The 17,621-nt window shown below is 59.5% G+C and overlaps 3 protein-coding genes across 3 annotated transcripts in view; all 3 read left to right on the forward strand.

The window, feature by feature from the left end:
- Window positions 1-1,794: 1,794 nt before the first annotated feature.
- Window positions 1,795-5,623, forward strand: ACTG2 (actin gamma 2, smooth muscle). Its single transcript, XM_065659339.1, has 9 exons — window positions 1,795-1,857; window positions 3,002-3,175; window positions 3,263-3,391; window positions 3,487-3,597; window positions 3,889-3,973; window positions 4,064-4,225; window positions 4,312-4,503; window positions 5,087-5,268; window positions 5,376-5,623. The coding sequence occupies exons 2-9, from the start codon at window positions 3,050-3,052 to the stop codon at window positions 5,517-5,519; spliced, it is 1,131 nt and encodes a 376-aa protein (XP_065515411.1). The 5' UTR covers window positions 1,795-1,857; window positions 3,002-3,049; the 3' UTR covers window positions 5,520-5,623.
- A 947-nt stretch (window positions 5,624-6,570) lies between these two features.
- Window positions 6,571-9,965, forward strand: DGUOK (deoxyguanosine kinase). Its single transcript, XM_065659068.1, has 7 exons — window positions 6,571-6,649; window positions 6,920-7,032; window positions 7,117-7,292; window positions 7,959-8,106; window positions 8,860-8,975; window positions 9,057-9,156; window positions 9,521-9,965. Exons 1-7 carry the CDS (start codon window positions 6,571-6,573, stop codon window positions 9,581-9,583), a joined length of 795 nt encoding a protein of 264 aa, XP_065515140.1. The 3' UTR covers window positions 9,584-9,965.
- A 4,471-nt stretch (window positions 9,966-14,436) lies between these two features.
- The window catches only part of TET3 (tet methylcytosine dioxygenase 3), a 28,223-nt gene continuing 25,038 nt past the window's right edge, over window positions 14,437-17,621 (forward strand). The window contains exon 1 of the mRNA XM_065659072.1: window positions 14,437-14,519. The gene's annotated coding sequence lies outside the window, so the exon portion shown is untranslated. The remainder of the gene's footprint in view (window positions 14,520-17,621) is intronic.

Genomic DNA, 17,621 nt, shown 5'->3' on the forward strand with positions numbered 1-17,621 from the left:
CCACATCCATCCAGCTTCGCTGGTGCTGGGGGATTCTTGGCGTTCCTGGGAGCATCCCAGGGCCGCGGCCACCCTCCCGATGCTCCCAAGCACCAGCGGAGCCGGCGGCTGGATTGGCTGCGGTGGCCAAACCTTTCCTTTTTAGGCTGCACGCCTGCTCCTGCCTGCTTGGAGGCTTTGCTGCTGCGGTCCCAGCTCCAAACCGGCCGTGCCGACGCTTCCCGTCCATCCCGACTGTGGTGCCGAGGGATACTGCAGGGATCAGGGGCTTGGAGCTGGACCCGCCTGTGCCTGGTAAACAGCGAGGATGGAAAAGGAGCAGGACTTTGTGCTGTGGAGCCGGGGGTTGGCTTGGTTTGCACCCATTCAGGGGGGGTCTTTGGGCTCACCTCAGGGTCCTGCCACCAGCTCCATGCAGCCCCCAGCACATCCGTGCTCCCTCCGTATGGAGCCTCCAAGCACCAGCCTTGGAGGACCTCCATCCATCCCCATTATTTCTCTCCCCCCCCCCCCTTGGGTTTGGTGTTAATTTTGCCTCTTTTATCTCCCCCAGCATGTCATATATGGCAGCCTTTTGCCTGGGTGACCTCATGGTTGGCAGTGGACCAAAGGAACTGGGTTGGGATGGGAGGTGGCGGAAGGTTCCTCAGGGCGTGTGGTAGGGATGCACCAACAAGTGCACATCCAGGGGACAAATCCAGTCCCTGCGTGCTGAGGACAGGGAATAACCAGGACCCATGGGGGGGTTGTTGTGAGCTGGTTGTGCTGGCACATGCCATGACCCTGTCTGTTGGGGCTGGGGTGTGGGGACACCAGGACTCGCATGTCCCATCTGGTGGCAGTGGTGGGACCCTGCAGCTCTTGGTCCTTAACCTTGATGTCCCTGCCCTCAGCACAACCCAGACCCTATAGAGCAAAGCAGGAAGCAGCCGGGGCACCCTGTGCCTCAGTTTCCCCCCAGCTGCAACCCAAGCCCCATAGCTCTGGGTGGTGGCTTTGGGCATCAATCCTGCCTCCCCCCGCCCCCGGCCTGGGTGCTCAGGGAGCATCCCCAGTGCGGGACCATTGCCCTTAAAAAGGCAGACGATGGCTTGGCAGCTGCTGGTTGGCCTCTGGAAAGGCCAAAGCTGCGTCTGCAGGGCTGGAGGTGGCTTCATCCGTGCTGCATTCGGGGCAGGGAACAGCACCCACATTGCCCCTGGTGGGGATCCAGGCTCATCCTGCATCCAAGATCCTCCTTCGGAGGAGGTGAGCATCCTTGATGCGGGCACCCTTGAGCTGAGGATCTGGCGGTTTGGGGGCACCACAAGCCCCAGGTTGGGTTCGGAGAGAGAGAAGACCCCATCCCGAGGATGCTGCACACAGGGGATAGGGGGAGAAGGAACCCGGGAGGAAGCAATGCTCCAACCCAACGCATTCCCATCACCTCGGTGATGCCAAATCCCCAGCCCAGCCCCGGGGGGTCCCCCTGACACCCGGATGAGGTTTCTCCACGTTGTCCCCAGGAACCAGCCATGGTCCCACCTCCTCTTTGCCGAGCCCATCACTTATAAGGGCTTGAGTCTCTCTTGTTTATCAGCACGGAGCATAAAAGGAGCAGACTCAGGGGTGAGTCCTCGCCTCCCAAGTGCCTCCACATGGCTTTTGTCTTGCAATAATTAACAGTGCCGGGCCCGGCCACCAGCCCAAGGTCAAGTTAATGAAATAAAGTACCTTATATGGCCATAAGGCCAACACACCATCACTGAGCCTATTTAGGGTCTTTGTTTAGGCAGGACCCGCCTCTGAGGCTTCATGTATTTATACCAAAGGCTCTTCGGGATTCGGTCCCAGAGGAAAGGAGCCCTCGCCTCAGCGGTGAGTACAGCCCAGCCCCTGCATCCCCTTCGCCTTGCAGGACAAGCTCCCCAGCAGGGTTTGGGGGTGCCCCAGCGTTGATGGCGGGTGGGGGGGGGTCCCCGGTTCGCTTTGCATGGCACAGGGGTGGTGCCAACCCCAGCACGACCCCGCAGCCGGGGGGTGCCGTGGAGGTGGCAGAGCTGGGTTGTGGCCAAAACGGGTCCTGCTCTGCCAGAATTCCTCATGATCTGGGGGGTTTGGGGGGATTTTTGTCTTATTCCCGCTGGATTTGGGAGCGCATCCAATGGAGGGGGACACCCCTTGGGAAGGGATGGGGTTTTTCCCATTTTTGGGAAAGGATGTGAGGGCAGAGCAGCAAGAGGCAGCCACGATGGGACCGGATGAGAGGGCATTGCCTGCCTTCACCCTGCCCGCTTCGGGGGCGCTGGCCGGGCACAGCCACACCGGAGCTCCCACACGAATGCTGCTGCTGGGCAAGCATGGGCAGGAGCTTTGGTACCTATTTTGGGCACTGGAAGGATGGAGGAGCAACAGCGCGGAGCAGCACCCATGGGAAACGAGCATCACCCTGATCCCACCATCATCATCCCATTCCCAGCTTCATCCTGCTTCCAGCATCACCCTGCTCCCAGCACCACCCTGATCCCACCATCATCATCCCATTCCCAGCTGCATCCTGCTCTCAACTTCATCCTGATCCCACCATCTTCATCCTGATCCCACCATCTTCATCCTGATCCCACCATCTTCATCCTGCTCTCAGCTTCACCCCACTCCCAGCACCACCCTGATCCCACCATCATCATCCCATTCCCAGCTGCATCCTGCTCTCAGCTTCATCCTGATCCCACCATCTTCATCCTGCTCTCAGCTTCACCCCACTCCCAGCACCACCCTGATCCCACCATCATCACCCCATTCCCAGCTGCATCCTGCTCTCAGCATCCCCAAGCCAGGGCTGGACCCAGCTGCTACCCCTCTCCGTGACCACAAGATGCTTTTGGGGACCTCCACATCCCCACGGCCTCCATCCCTCCCAACACCCAAATCCGGACACGGCGCCGCGTTGCCCCCCTGTCCCCCCCAACCCTTTAACCCTTTAACCCCCACTTTAAGGCATTTCCCCCCCCCCTTGCCCCAGCTTTTCCCCCCAGGTCCCCCCTGACCACCAGCAGCTCCCGGCCCCACTATGTGCGAGGAGGAAACAACCGCCCTGGTCTGCGACAACGGTTCCGGCCTCTGCAAAGCCGGTTTCGCCGGTGACGATGCCCCTCGCGCCGTCTTCCCCTCCATCGTGGGGCGGCCCCGGCACCAGGTTGGTACCCGAGGAGGGGACCAGCAGCCCCCACCCTGCTTTAATCAATGCCATTAAGCTAATGAGGGCGTCTCTTGCTGGCATTAGGGTGTCATGGTGGGCATGGGGCAGAAAGACAGCTACGTAGGCGATGAGGCGCAGAGCAAGAGGGGTATCCTCACGCTCAAGTACCCCATCGAGCACGGCATCATCACCAACTGGGATGACATGGAGAAGGTGAGACCTGGACCAGGATGGGGGGGGGCCGGGGCTGGCCCCGACTGCGGTTTGGGGTAAGACACCCCCCCCCCCAATTCTTTGCCTGCCTTTAGATCTGGCACCATTCCTTCTACAACGAGCTGCGCGTGGCCCCCGAGGAGCACCCGACCCTGCTCACCGAGGCACCCCTCAACCCCAAGGCCAACCGGGAGAAGATGACCCAGGTGAGGGGCTGCTGAGCCACAGGCATGGGCATGGATGATCTGGCACCATGGGATTTAGGGAGCCAGGAGGGGCTGGCACGGAGCAGAGGAGCCAGTGGAGAGGGATGAGGAACGAGGGCAGAGGAATGAGTGGTGCGCTCCCGTGCTCACATGGACCCACCGCCACGATCCACCTCCTTTTCCAGTCAACGCAATGATCTTTGTGGTTTCCCAAGCATGGGTTGGGGCGGGATGTGCTGGGGACCCCCATGCTCCCCCCCAACCCATTGCTGCTCTCATCCCTCCTCCCAGATCATGTTTGAAACCTTCAACGTCCCCGCCATGTACGTCGCCATCCAAGCCGTCCTCTCCCTTTACGCCTCTGGCCGCACGACCGGTGAGTAGGGCACCAGCATCTCGAGGACCACCCGTGATGGGGAAGGGACCAAGCTCCAAGCCTCTTCCCTCACATCCCCACCCTTCCCAGGCATCGTCCTCGACTCCGGGGACGGCGTCACCCACAACGTGCCCATCTACGAGGGCTACGCGCTGCCCCACGCCATCATGCGCCTTGACTTGGCCGGCCGCGACCTCACCGACTACCTCATGAAGATCCTCACCGAGAGGGGCTACTCCTTCGTAACCACCGGTACGGGGCCAGGAGCGGGGTCTGGAAGGGATGGGGGGGACCCCAAATGGCTGCAGGTTGAGCCTGTTCCCCATCGCCTCCCGCAGCCGAGAGGGAAATCGTGCGCGACATCAAGGAGAAGCTCTGCTACGTGGCCCTTGACTTCGAGAACGAGATGGCCACGGCTGCCTCCTCCTCCTCGCTGGAGAAGAGCTACGAGCTGCCCGACGGGCAGGTCATCACCATCGGCAACGAGCGCTTCCGCTGCCCCGAGACCCTGTTCCAACCCTCCTTCATCGGTGAGCGCGCCCCGAGTTGTCCTGCGGTCCCCTAGGACACCGAGGTGTTGGTGCTGCCAGTGTCATGGTGGTGCTTCCAACCCCATGGTGATGCCCTAGGTCCCATGTTGGTGCCCCCAACCCCATGGTGATGCCCTTGGTCCCATGTTTGTGCCCCCAACCCCATGGTGATGCCCTTGGTCTCACGTTGGTACCTCCAGCCCCATGTTGGTGCCCCCAACCCCATGGTGATGCCCTAAGTCCCATGTTGGTGCCTCCAGCCCCATGATGATGACCTTGGCCCCATGTTGGTGCTTCCAACCCCATGGTGATGCCCTTGGCCCCATGTTGATGCCTCCAATCCCATTTTGATGCCTCCAAGCCCCTGTTTATGCCTTTAGCCCCATGTTGGTGCCTCCAGTGTTGTATTGGTGCTCCTGATCACATCCCCACCACCCCACCAGCCGGCAACCACCTCCCATAGGTGCACCACAGCAGCATTCAGGCCTCTCCCGAGTGCTTTGCACCCCAAATGGAGGGGGTACAAACCTCTTCTGTGGGGCTGGCTGGAGGTGAGGGTGCTGACAGCCCCCTTGCTCTCTAGGCATGGAGTCAGCCGGCATCCACGAGACCACCTACAACTCCATCATGAAGTGCGACATCGACATCCGCAAGGATCTTTACGCCAACAACGTCTTGTCCGGCGGCACCACCATGTACCCCGGCATCGCCGACCGCATGCAGAAGGAGATCACGGCTCTGGCTCCCAGCACCATGAAGATCAAAGTAGGTGATTGGTGATGGGGAGCAAACCCATGGCCACCAACACCCCAAATCAGCTCGTAGCACAGGTTTGGGGGTGGATTACCTTATACTGGGTCATGTCCCCACAGATCATCGCCCCGCCGGAGCGCAAGTACTCGGTGTGGATCGGCGGCTCCATCCTGGCGTCCCTCTCCACCTTCCAGCAGATGTGGATCAGCAAACCCGAGTACGACGAGGCCGGACCCTCCATTGTCCACCGAAAATGCTTCTAAGCCCCCTCCTCACCCCATGGTGGCCCCAACCACCCGGTTGGGGCCCCCTACTCCTCCTCGGACCCCACTGCTCCTCCCCACCGCGCATTAAAGCCTTTTCTCCAGGTTCTGGCTCTTTTGTGGGAGGTTTTGGGGTGTTGGGGGGGGGGGTGAGGGGGATGAGGGTAATGGGGGGGAGAGGTGGGGGACCCCCTACCTCGTTGGTGTTCATCACCCCATGGTGGTGCCCCTGATGTTATGCTGATGGCCTCAACGCTCTCTTGATGCCCTCAACCCCATGTTGATGCTTCCAACCCCGTGTCAATGGCCTTGGCCTCATGTTGGTGCCCTCAATGTCACACTGATGCCCTCAGCCCTCTGTTGATGCCATCCCATGCCAATGCAGCTGACCCCAACCCCAGGCTGATGCCTCCAACCATGTGTTAATGCCCTTGACCTCATGGTAGGGTCCCCACCCCTGTGTCAATGCCCTCGATCCCCTGTTAGTGACCTAAACCCCACTTTGGTGTCCCCAACTCTATGTTGATGCCTCTGACTCCGTGTTTGTCACTTTGGCACCGATGCCCTCAACCCCATATTGATACCTCCCACCCCGTATTGATGCCCTTGGCCCCATGTTAGTGCCCCATTGTTGTGTTGGTGCCTTTGACCCTATGTCGATGCTCTTGACCTCATGATGATGCCCCAATGTCACACTGGTGCCTCAACCCCATATTGATGCCCCCTACCCTATGCCAATGCAGCTGACCCCAAACCCCAGGGTGATGCCTCCAACCACGTGTCAATGCCCTTGATCCCACCTTATTGACCCCAACCCCATTTTCATGTCCCAAACCCTATGTTGGTGCTTCCAACCCCATAGAGATGCCCCCAACCCCATATTAATGCCCTTCACCCCATGTTGGTGCCCCCAGCACCATGCCGACGACCCTGACCCCCAACACACGCAGTGGGCGGGGACTAATTGGCTCCTTCTTCTCCCCTCCGCCTTTCCCGCGCGGCGACGTCAGGGCGCGCCAACGCGCGCGGCTCGTCACCACCTCATTAGCATATGACGCGGGAAGGCGGAAGCGGTGGCGGGATGGGGCGGTGCGGGGCCGCCCTGCGCCTGGCCCTGGAGGGGAACATCGGTAGCGGGATGGGGGGGACGCGACACACAACGGGGGTCCCCCGGGGTGACGAGGTGGCTTTTGGGGTGCGGGGGGGGGTCCATGGGGGAGCGTTTGGGGGGGGGTGCGGGCTTGGAGGGCGGTTGCGCAGCTTGAAACCTCTTCGGGTCTCATTGAACGTCGGTGATGAATTGTAATTGCGGGGCGCTGGGGGCACCCCCCAGCCCCGCGTTACCGCATGGCAGGAGCAGAGCGGGGGACCCCCCTCACCCTGCGCCCCCATCCCCATAGCCGTGGGGAAGTCGACCTTCCTGAAGCTGCTGGGTGCCTCCTTCCCCGAGTGGCACTTGGTGACCGAACCGGTGGCACAGTGGCAGAAGGTGCCAGCCCGCAGCACGGCGCAGGTAACAGGCACCAGCTGCATGGTGGCACCGATGGGCACCGCGCCGTGGTGCCACCATCTCATCACTAAGCTCTTTCTCTTATAGGCAGCCGCGGGCTCCACCAACCTTCTGCAGATGATGTACCAGGAGCCGGCCCGATGGTCCTACACCTTCCAGACCTTCTCCTTCGTGAGCCGGCTGAAGGCGATGCTGGAGCCGCTGGATGAGCCCGAGACCCCCAGCCCTGTGCAGGTCTTTGAGCGCTCCATCTACAGCGACAGGTACCCGGACTGAAACAGGAAAGAAGAGGGATGAAGGGATCGAAAGAAGCAGGTTGAAGGGAGTGATCCTGCCCCTCTGCTCTGCTCTTGTGAGACCCCACTTGCAGCATTGTGTGCGGTTCTGGTGTGCTCAGTGTAAGGACATGGAGCTGTTGGAGCAAGTCCAGAGGAGGCCACGAGGATGCTCAGGGACTGGAGCAGCTCCCGTATGGAGCCAGGCTGAGAACACTGGGGCTGCTCAGCCTGGAGAAGAGAAGCTGCGTGGAGACCTCAGAGCAGCTTCCAGTGTCTGAAGGGGGCTACAAGGATGCTGGAGAGGGGCTCTTCATCAGGGACTGTAGGGATAGGACAAGGGGTGATGGGTTCAAACTGAAACAGGGGGAGTTCAGGTTGGAGATAAGGCAGAAGCTCTTCCCTGTGAGGGTGCTGAGGCACTGGCACAGGGTGCCCAGAGAAGCTGTGGCTGCCCCATCCCTGGCAGTGCTCAAGGCCAGGTTGGACACAGGGGCTTGGAGCAAGCTGCTCCAGTGGAAGGGGTCCCTGCCCGTGGCAGGGGTTGGAGCTGGAGGAGCTTTAAGGTCCCTTCCAACCCAAACCATTCAGTGATGAAGGTGCTGGCTGTGGAGCTCTCCTGCTGCCCTGTCCCCTCTCTCCATCCCATCCCAGGTACATCTTTGCCAAGAACCTGTCCGAGGCCGGGCACCTGCAGCCGCTGGAATGGGCCATTTACCAGGACTGGCACAGCTTCCTGCTGCGCCAGCTCGGGCCCCGCACCGTGCTCCATGGGCTGCTGTACCTGCGGGCGACGCCGCAGGTGGGTGCAGCGAGACCCCATGTCCAGCGGGATTGGGATAAGGCTCCACTCACACCCTGGGAGCACTTGGAATTGCCAAAGTGTTGGGGCTTAACCGGAAACGGCAGCTCTGTTCCCATGGGAATGTCAGTGGGGCTTTGGCTATGATCCTAGTGTGGATTTTGGGGAGGGAGGGCTGCAGCATCACCCCGGGATGCTTGGTGACTGGCTGCAGTCCAGTGCATGGGGCTGCTTTGCTGAATGTTGCATCCTGTTCACATCCCATGTTTCCCATTCTCACATCTCTTCCACATCCCATTCATATTCCATCTCTCCCATTCACCTCACGTCTCCATATCCTGTTCACCTTCCATCTCTCCTGTTTACCTTCCACCTCTCCCATTCACTTCCCTTCTCCTCTGCATCCCGCTCACCCCCATCTTTCCCTTTCACCTCTCACCTCTTCCGTTCACCTCCCACCTCTCCCATTCACTTCCCATCTCCTCTGCATCCCATTTACCCCCATCTTTCCCTTTCACTTCCCACCTCTCCCGTTCACCTCCCACCTCTCCTGTTCACTCCCCATCTTCTCCCATTCACCTCCCATCTCCTCCACATCCCATTCACCCCCACCTCTCCCACTCACCTACCATCTCCTTTGCATCCCATTCATCTCCTGTCTCCCTCATTCACCTCCCATCTCCTCCTCATCCCATTCACTTCCCATCTCCCCCATTCACATCCCCTTCCCCTCTCTCCTCCGGTGTGGTTCAGACGTGCCTGGAGCGGCTGCGGCGCCGGGCAAGGAGCGAGGAGCAGGGCATCCAGCTGGAATACCTGCAGCAGCTCCATGCCCAGCACGAGCAGTGGCTGGTGGAGAAGAGCACGGAGTGAGTCCGAGCCCATCCCGTGGTGCTGCCCCCGGCACATGGACCGGAGCTGGCCTTGATCTGGTTTATTCCCTTCCTCAGGGTCCACTTTGCAGACATGAAGCACGCGCCTGTCCTGGTGCTGGATGTGGAGAAGGACTTTGAGCACGATGCGGCCGCACAGGACGGCCTCATGGCACAGGTGGGAATGGCCGAGGCGGCATCCCGGGATCATGGGATCCTCCGAGGTTCCACCTCACCTTCATCTTCCATGGGAAAAAGCATTTGGACACCTTTGGTGCAGGCTGGTTTAAACCTCAGCCATCCCAGCCACATCCCAATGCCATCCCAGTGCCATCCCTGTGACATCCCAGTGCCATCCCAGCCACATCCCAGTGACATCCCAGTCACATCTCAGGGCTGTCAAGTGCCATTCCAGTCACATCCTTATGTCATTTCAGTCACATCCAGATGCCATCCCAGTGCCATCCTAGCCACATCCTGATGCCATCCCAGTCCCATCCCAGCCCCATCCCAGTGCCAAACTCAGTCAGCTTCTCTTGCAGGTGAAGACTTTTGTGACTGTGCTGCAATCCAAAGCTTTGCCATCACATCCTGACCCGCACTGAGCGGCAGCAGCATCATTCCTGCCCTCCGGTACCCACCTCGAGCCAGCTCTGGCAGAAGATCCAAAGGACAAGGGCCAAATCCTGGTCCCCAACTGTCCCCTTTGGTCCTTGTTATCCAGGGTGTATTTAAGGCGCTGGCAGCACGGGATGGTTTCAGGGTGAATGATGAGCTCCCCGTGTGCTTTGGGGACCAGGTCACGAACATGACCCCCTCTCCATCTATAGGGGTTCCCTATATGGATGCTGGAGCCAGGATGCTCCATAAGGTGGTTCAATTCCAATGGGAAATCATCGTGGCTCACATTTAGCTCGCACCAGCCCCTGTATTTGGTTCTTTTGTAGATATTTTATCTCCTTAAATTAAAATCTAAGCTCTCCTGCACCTTGAGCTGCTGGTGGGGAGCGTGGGGCTGGGGGGGGGCTGCAATGGGTGCTGTCCCACGGTGGGAGGACACATTGTACCTCTGCTTCTGGGGTGTTTCTGTGGCACTGGGGGTGTGGGTCAGGCTGGGATTGGGTTTGGAATGGGTTTTGCTGCGGTGGGGGGGTTTGGCTCTTTAGGGTGACACCCCCACAACCCCCATCCAGCCACCCTACAACATCCCCCAGTGCAGCCCACATCAACCACACCCCAACTCACAGCCCCCCAAACCCTCCACCACCACCCAGTGCACCCCACATCAACCACCCAGTGCCCCCCCCACAACCAACCACCCCACGACAACCACTCCCTCCCTAACTCACCCCCCCACCCCGTCGCTTTCCTTCTTCCCCCCCCCCCCCACCCCAGTACACCCCCCCCACACACACACTCCATAACCCCATAGGGTTTAGGGGTATCCCCCCCAATCTCGCTCGCTGCAAAGCAATGGGGGGGGTTCACAGGGCGCTGGCCTTGAGCCCCCCCGGCCGGCGCTGGGACCCCCGAGCGAGCGCCTGTAGAACAAAGGAAGCAGCAGCAGCAGCAGCAGCAACAACGTGCAGCTCCGCTGCAACACCCGCTCGGGGTGGAGGGGGGAAAGCTACAACCGCATTTCAACCCCTCTTCTCTGTATCCCAACAACCCACGCTCCGCCGTGCATGCACGTAGCTCCGGCTCGAACCCCCCCGGCCCCCCGTTTCCGAGGGGGTGCTGTACCCCTTTATTCCGGTAATGCTTTTTTTCTATTGCATTTTTTTGGGGGGGGGTGGTGGTGGAAAGTTGTTGGTGTGCGGCTGAAGTTGTGCGGCGCAGGGGTGAAGTTGTGCGAAGCTTGCGTGGATTTCAGGGGAAAAGCAAGGACAAAATGGGGTTGGGAATAAAAAGGAGGTGGGAATAACGGGGCGGGGGGGGGGGGGGGAAGCACTTTGTTTTGATGGGATTTGAGTGGGAAGGAGGAGTGGGGAGTCAATGGAAACAGTGTGGGCGCCCCACGTCACCCGGCTCCGGGCACCCGGTCCTTCTGCCCACCCGGGTCGGGCACTGCTTCCCTGCGCTGCCCCGGAGCAGGGGGGAGCCCCGAGATCTGACTTGAGCCACAGGGAGAGGTGCAAAGGGCTTCTCTGGGAGGTGAGTGCCCCCCCCCCCCAAACCTGTCCCCACCTCTGCCTGCGGCACCGTCACCTTTATGGGGTGATGCCTGGCCTCTTTGCGGTGGTGGTAGCATCACCGGTACTTGGAGGGGGGGGGCTCCTGGGGAAGCCCCTTGTTGGTTGGTGGATGGGTTTATCTTTTCTAGGGTATTTCCCTAGGAAAATGGGGCTTTTGGTGCCTTAAAGGCCACTTTGATGCTTTAAGCCCCCCCCCCCCCCCCCCCCCCAAATCTCAGCTGGTACCTGGGGTATCCCCAAAACACTGTTGCAGTGGGGACACATAGCACAAACCCCACCTTTAGATTGAATTACTTGATGTAAGAAGGCAAAACACTGTGAAATCCAGCTGCCATCCGGGGGGGGGGGGGGTCCCGAAATGAAAGAGGTGGCAGAAAGGGGCCACATGGGGAGGTCAGAGCTGTGCCCAAGCTAACAAGTGGTGGCATTGTCATCCCCAGTGCTTTCCTTTGGCACTGGTTTTACTGGCCAGGGTGGTTGTAACTGGGATTTCAGTATCACATCCCAGCAGGCAGAAGAATGGGGGGGGATGGCTCCGGATATGGGGGTCTCCATATGGAGAGGTGGGGAAGGAGAAGCATCTCCTTGGAGGTTACTTTTAGGGTTTTGCCCCCCCAAAACTGCTGCTCTTGCTCTGTTTTGTGGTACTGGGGGGGATGAGTGGCTGCCTTGTGCCTCCTGAGCTGTATCCGGCAGGTTTTGCCCTTGGGATGGGTGGTGGGATGATGGGATGGGGGCATGGGGACAGAGGGCTCGGCTGATGCTTGGCACAGGGAAGGGCAGGGAAAAGGACTTTGCCCTTGGCAAAGCACCGGTGCAATGGTGGAGATTGGAGCCCCAGCACTTGTCCGGGTGAGCTAAAGATGATTTACAAGGATGCTGCTGGAGCCGGGGTCAGCAGTGGTGGGATTCCTTTGGGAAAGCAGGTGCCTGCTCCGGGCTGGGCCTGGTAGCACCGGGTGTGCCACAGTTCCCACGTCCCGGCGCCTTTCCCGGGCTGGTTTGGCAGCCAAAGCCCCATTCCCAGCACCCGTTCTGCCAGTTCGTCCGGCTTGGCTGGGCCTGGGAATGCCAGTGTCCCCTTGAACCTCCATCGCTGGAGCCGCACTTGTGCCGTCTCTCTCGGGGTTGGATGCATCTCCATCCATGGGGGATTTGGGAGAGGAGGAGGAGGAGAAGGGAGATGCTAGAGGCTGAGATTTCACTCTGCTCCCTGTCCCATGGCACTGCCGGACCCTCTCCTGTCCTCTCCGGTTGACTTTCCTTTGCCATTTCCATAACTAATCAACGTCTTGGGAACTCACTGCAGCTGTGAGGATATAGATGTAAGGGAATACATATATATATTTACTCACACATATATATATATGTGAGTAAATATATGGCAAAGCCAGGAAGCCGCTGGTTTCCAACAAGAGCCACCCAAATCTCCCAGCAAAGACGGGAGCTGGTGGAGGGAATGATGCTCTGAGCCATATTCCCAGCTTCCAATGGGACAAACCTTAAAGAAACCCCACGGGAAACTCCATTCCCAGCAGGAATGGTGATACCGGGCCCCTAAAAGCCTTTTGAGGGTGGTGGTGGGATGTAGTGCGGCTCAAGGTGTTCCCAGAGTTGGGAAATGCAAGCCTCTAACAGAATTTAGGCTGTTCCCATGCCAAACACTGGAAATCAGGGATAATTTAAAGCATTACTAATATAAAGTTACTAAATTTACCCATCTCGAGGGGGTTCCCTGGTGGCTTGGGTTGGGATGTTCTTGTCGCCGGCACCAAACGGGGTCCGGCATCTCCAAAGTAGCACCAGGGGGATGGATGGGATGAAGGAGCAGGCGGGATGCATCCCGGTGTCACCTGAAGGATTGTGACCCGGGATTCATGGGAGCACTGCCGCTCCCGTGCCTCCGCTGGGATGCTACCAGCTAAAATGATGCAGGAGCAGATCACCAGGATGCGCTGCTCTATCCGGCCGGAGGAGGAGGAGGAGGATGGGAGGAAGGAGGTGTCTGCCTTAATTAAATCCCCGCCGTGTCCTTTGCAGCAACCTGTTGTGTGCCGGGCTTGGCCAAGCGGGATCGCCGCGCGGTGCCGGCACACAAGGTTGGAAACCGGGGGGGGAAACCAGTTCCCAGCACCAGTTTATCCTACGATTGCCATGGGAGTCATGATGCTTGGAGCAAAGGTCGGATCTGGCAGGCTCCGGCAATAGGCATCGCGGCTTGGTCTTTTCGGGAAGAGATGAGCAAACATCCCAGGGATGTTGAGTCCGTGGTTGCGTTTTCCACCTGGACTCGGGTTCGTCCATGCCACTCGGCATCACGCGGGCCTGGGGATCTTCGGATCACTCCCTCTGCCGCAAATCCGATGGGAAAACAGTTTTCAATGAGTGATTCCCAGGAAACCTTTGCGACTTTTTGAGTTTGTCGCTGTTTTGTCGACAATTCAGCCAGGAATAGGCTTGGAAAACTCCAAACCTGGAGCATCCCAGGAGCATCACCTCCAAGACATGGATGGGGAAGGCTTTGGGGGGGGGGGGGGATATTTCACTTTCCCTCTCCCCTTTTTCCTCCCCCTTTTCTCCAAATCCATATGTGCACCATATCCGGGACCTGCCAGCTCCGGACAGAGCTTGGAAAAGCTGGAGCTGATCCCACCAAGGCTGTTTTAAAGCCTCCAGCTCTGGCTTAACCCTTTCGCCGGCCCATTGCCATTGCTTTCCCTATGGGTAAACACCCCTTTATCCCCTCCTTTCCTCACCGGGGCCTGGATTTCGGGGGGGGGGGGGGGGGATTTAAGCATCGCAAAGCTCCAATATCCCCTCATTAACAACATCCCCTAATTAATAAGTAGGAATAATAATTAATAACAGTAGGAAAAACGGGGGGGGGGGGTTGGTGTTATTTTACCCCCCCCCCGGGCTGCTTTAGGGGGTGTTGCTGCTCCCATTCACCACCATAGGCCTCTGCCTCAGTTTCCCTGTGGTGGGGGGGGCACAACCGAGGTTTGGGGGTCCCGGTCCCCACCTTTAATTGTGTGGAGGAGGCGCTTCGGAGCCCCCCCCCCCCCCCCTTTTTCTCCTCAGCGGCCGGGCGGTGTCGCGCTGCGTGGGGGGGGGGGGTAAAGAGGAGGAGGAGGAGGAAAAGAGGAGGAAGGAGGAGGAAAGAGAAGGAGGAGGAGGAGGAGAGGGGGGGGAAAGAAGAGATGCGGCGGTCACCCCCCCCCCCGCCTGCAGCAGGGCGGCGGTGAGGGAGCGCGGAGCAGGGAGACAAGATGGCTTCCTCCTGAGGGCCGGGGCCGTGCGGGGCCCGGCGGGGGCTGGCGGGGCAGCGCGGGGGGGGAGCGGCGAGGTGAGTACCCCCCCCCCATATAAAACACCCCCTTCCGCATCCCTCTGCACCCCGCATTCCCCTCCCGCACCCTCCCCGATGCATCCCCCCCCCCCGTCCCTCCTCCATGGCCGTGTGTGCTGTGGGGCTGAGGCGGGGGGGGGTGCAGCCGCTGTGTGTGCGGTGGGGCTGGAAGTGGGGGGGGGTTTGTGCAGCCCCGGGTCCGTGTCCCCCCCCCCCCCTTCTTAGCCCCGCGGGGGTCGCGGTTGCGGGTGGGTGAGCGGCGGCAGCGCGGCCCGGCCAGGAGGACAAAGCGGTGGGGCGGGGGGGGGGGGGGGGGGCATGCACGGAGCGAACGGGCCCCGCGAGCGTTTTGGGGTGATTTTGCCTATTTTGCCTTGTGTTAGCCCGTTTTTTACCCTTCAGACGCTACCGGGGGGGCGGTGTGTAGATGGGGGTTGGAAAGGGGGGGAGGGGGGGGAATAATCTATCATATCCCCCCCCCAGTCTTTGGTACCCCAATTGCTCTCCATCATTTTATTATCATCATTATTATATTAATTATGATTTAATTAACCCTCCACTCCCCGAATGTGCTGAGCTCAGAGGTAACGATGATGCTAACAAGGGCGATGAGGCTCCCCCCGGCGTGACGTCACCGTGACGTCACGCGCCCGCTGTCACCCCCTTTGCCGGTGATGAGGACACGGGGTCCGGTCGGGATGAGGCTCCCCCCCCCCGCTTGTCATCACATTGGGAATAACGGGAATAGGATGGAGTGGGGATGAAAGGCAGCTTGTTCTCTATGGTGGGGGTTGTCTCCTTCACCATCCAAGGCGGTGATTGGGGTTATCCCGGTGCCGGGAATGTCATGGTTTGGTGGTGGATGGGCTCAAACGTGGTGTCGGTGTCACCGGAGGACATCGCCGCGGTGCCGAAACGCCGCCCCTGAAGTTTTGAGCCGGTGGTGAGCGATTTCGGCACCACGTGCTTTTGAGGCATGGGGATGCTTCACATCCCGCACCCGGGATGCGCCCGCCAACGCCGGAGCTGCCTCCGGATCCGCGGATGCTGTGGAATAGACCCCGGCGCAGGTGCCGGGTACCACAGGGTGCGGGGATGAGGTTGCATCATGCTGGGGAGGGATGGGCAGCGCTGGGGCAGAGTCCTCGCAGGTTGTTACCCCATAAACCCCGCTCTTGGCCTTTGGCACCTCATTAGCTCTGATGAGGTTTGTTTTTCAGACCTGGACTTTTTATGGCAGGTAATTAAAGGGAGAGGTGGATCTGGTGGGACCTTGGAAGGCAGAATGTCCCCCTTCCACTTTGGCCTCTCTTGGTGGGGCTTTGCCAGCCACAACCTGGGGACAAGGGACAGTGACACGGTGGTGCGGTGCCTCTGGGATGTGTGGTTGTGCTGCGGGTCTGTCTGAGGGGGTCCCCGGTGAGCTCTCCCCACAGCACTGAGGTCCCCAGTCCCCTCTTGCATGTGTTGGTTGGGGTACCCTGTCCCCATGGTATCAGGGTCCCTGGTCCCCTGCCCACATGTGTTGGGGTCTCTGGTTCCCATCACTATGGCATTGTGCATGTGTTGAGGTCCCTGTCGCCATGCCGTTGGGATATTTGGATTCCTGCCTGCATGTGCCAGGTCCCCATCCTGACAGCATGAAGGTCCCTGGACCCCTGCCTCTGTGTGCTGGGGTTCCTTGTTCCCATCCATATGGCATTGGGGTCCTCAGTCCCCTGACTGTGTGTGTACCAAGGTCCCCTGTCCCTGTGGCAATTGTGTGTCCCTGTCCCCGTAACATCCTGTCCTACATGTGCCGGAGTTCCCCAGTTCGCATCTCCACTGCATCAGTGTCCTTAGTCCCCTGCTTGTGTGTGCCAGTGTCCCCATCCCTATGGCAATGGTGTCCCTTGTCTGTGCATGCTGGGCTCCCTTGTTCTTGTCCCTGTACAATGAGGTCCTCAGTCCCTCGCCTGCACGTGCCGGCATCCCTGATCCCTGTACTTATGCCAATGGGATCCCCATTCCCTATCCCTTCCCCACCATGCGCCAGGGTCCCCGCCGTGCCTCTTGCTCCACGTGGATGCCGAGAGCCTTTCCAATGGGATGGTGGCAAAAGGGTCAGTGCTGAATCCCACTGTCCTCGTCTCCTCGCTGTCCCCGTCGCGGCTCGGGATGCCGGCTGGTATGAGAGCGATACACCCCAAACCCAGCCCTCCTGGGGACCGTTTCCCCCTCTCCCCTCCTCTGCCAGCTATTTAATCTGGCTGCTTTGAGCTCAGTGCGAGGGTGCCAGACCATTTTTGAGGATGAAAGAGCTTTTTTTTATATCCCCCTCCCTGGGCCGGCATCCAAAGGGAGATGAAATGAAACGGGAAGAGGCTGGAGGTGAAACAGCTGCGATCAGCTCCATCCCTGCTCCACATCTGCCCGCCACGCTGCTGCCAGTCCCACAAACCGAGCTCAAGCCCAATTTTCTCCTCTCTTCCGTAGCCAAAATCCCCTTTTCCCGGGAGCTGGTTGCAGGACAAGGCTGGCGACCGGGGATTTGCAGGCAGGGTTGTTGTGTCCTGGGCACAATGCGGCGTGTTTGTTTGCTACAGCTAAAATGGCAGTTCTTAAGGGGGAAAAAAAAAAAGAAAGAGAAGTGCTTCTGCACATCCAGTCACTGCATCTTTTGATTAAATGAGATTTTGCTGTCGAACGGGGGAGCTGGGGACCACGAGCTCCTGAGCCTGCAATTTCCAGCACAGCCAAATGGGGGGAAAAAAGCTTCCGAACCACCCCTAAGCCTGGAAAATGCTGTTTAAAGAATGGATTGGAGCAATAGGTTGCAGTCATCAGCACGGAGGCTGGGGGGATGCAGAGCAAGGCCAGCAGGGTTTGTCACCACAGAGCCCCAGTCACCACAGCCCCTTTCGTGCCAGCTTGGCCGGGAAGCATCCCGGGAGCTGTTGCAGGCGTTGTGTTGGGAGGCGATAGGGTACAGAAGGGGGATGCGCAGCAACAGGGTCAGGGGTTTAAAGACCTAGAGGCTTTTAGAAACCCTGGTTGGTGTTGCAGTTGGTCACTGTATTTAAGGCTGTTGCTCCTAATGCCATTGCCTTTAACACCAGT

The sequence above is a fragment of the Lathamus discolor genome, chromosome 22 (assembly GCF_037157495.1).
Source record: "Lathamus discolor isolate bLatDis1 chromosome 22, bLatDis1.hap1, whole genome shotgun sequence".
In the NCBI taxonomy this organism is placed as follows: Eukaryota; Metazoa; Chordata; class Aves; order Psittaciformes; family Psittacidae; genus Lathamus; species Lathamus discolor.

What these genes read in the sequence shown, in the direction of transcription:
- ACTG2 (XM_065659339.1), top strand. Translation starts at nt 3,050, where the DNA reads ATGTGCGAGGAGGAAACAACCGCCCTGGTCTGCGACAACGGTTCCGGC. An exon ending in ACTGGGATGACATGGAGAAG is followed by an intron (nt 3,392 to 3,486) that starts GTGAGACCTGGA and finishes GCCTGCCTTTAG; the next exon opens with ATCTGGCACCATTCCTTCTA. An exon ending in CCAGCACCATGAAGATCAAA is followed by an intron (nt 5,269 to 5,375) that starts GTAGGTGATTGG and finishes ATGTCCCCACAG; the next exon opens with ATCATCGCCCCGCCGGAGCG.
- DGUOK (XM_065659068.1), top strand. Translation starts at nt 6,571, where the DNA reads ATGACGCGGGAAGGCGGAAGCGGTGGCGGGATGGGGCGGTGCGGGGCC. An exon ending in GGCCCTGGAGGGGAACATCG is followed by an intron (nt 6,650 to 6,919) that starts GTAGCGGGATGG and finishes CCATCCCCATAG; the next exon opens with CCGTGGGGAAGTCGACCTTC. An exon ending in CGCTCCATCTACAGCGACAG is followed by an intron (nt 7,293 to 7,958) that starts GTACCCGGACTG and finishes ATCCCATCCCAG; the next exon opens with GTACATCTTTGCCAAGAACC.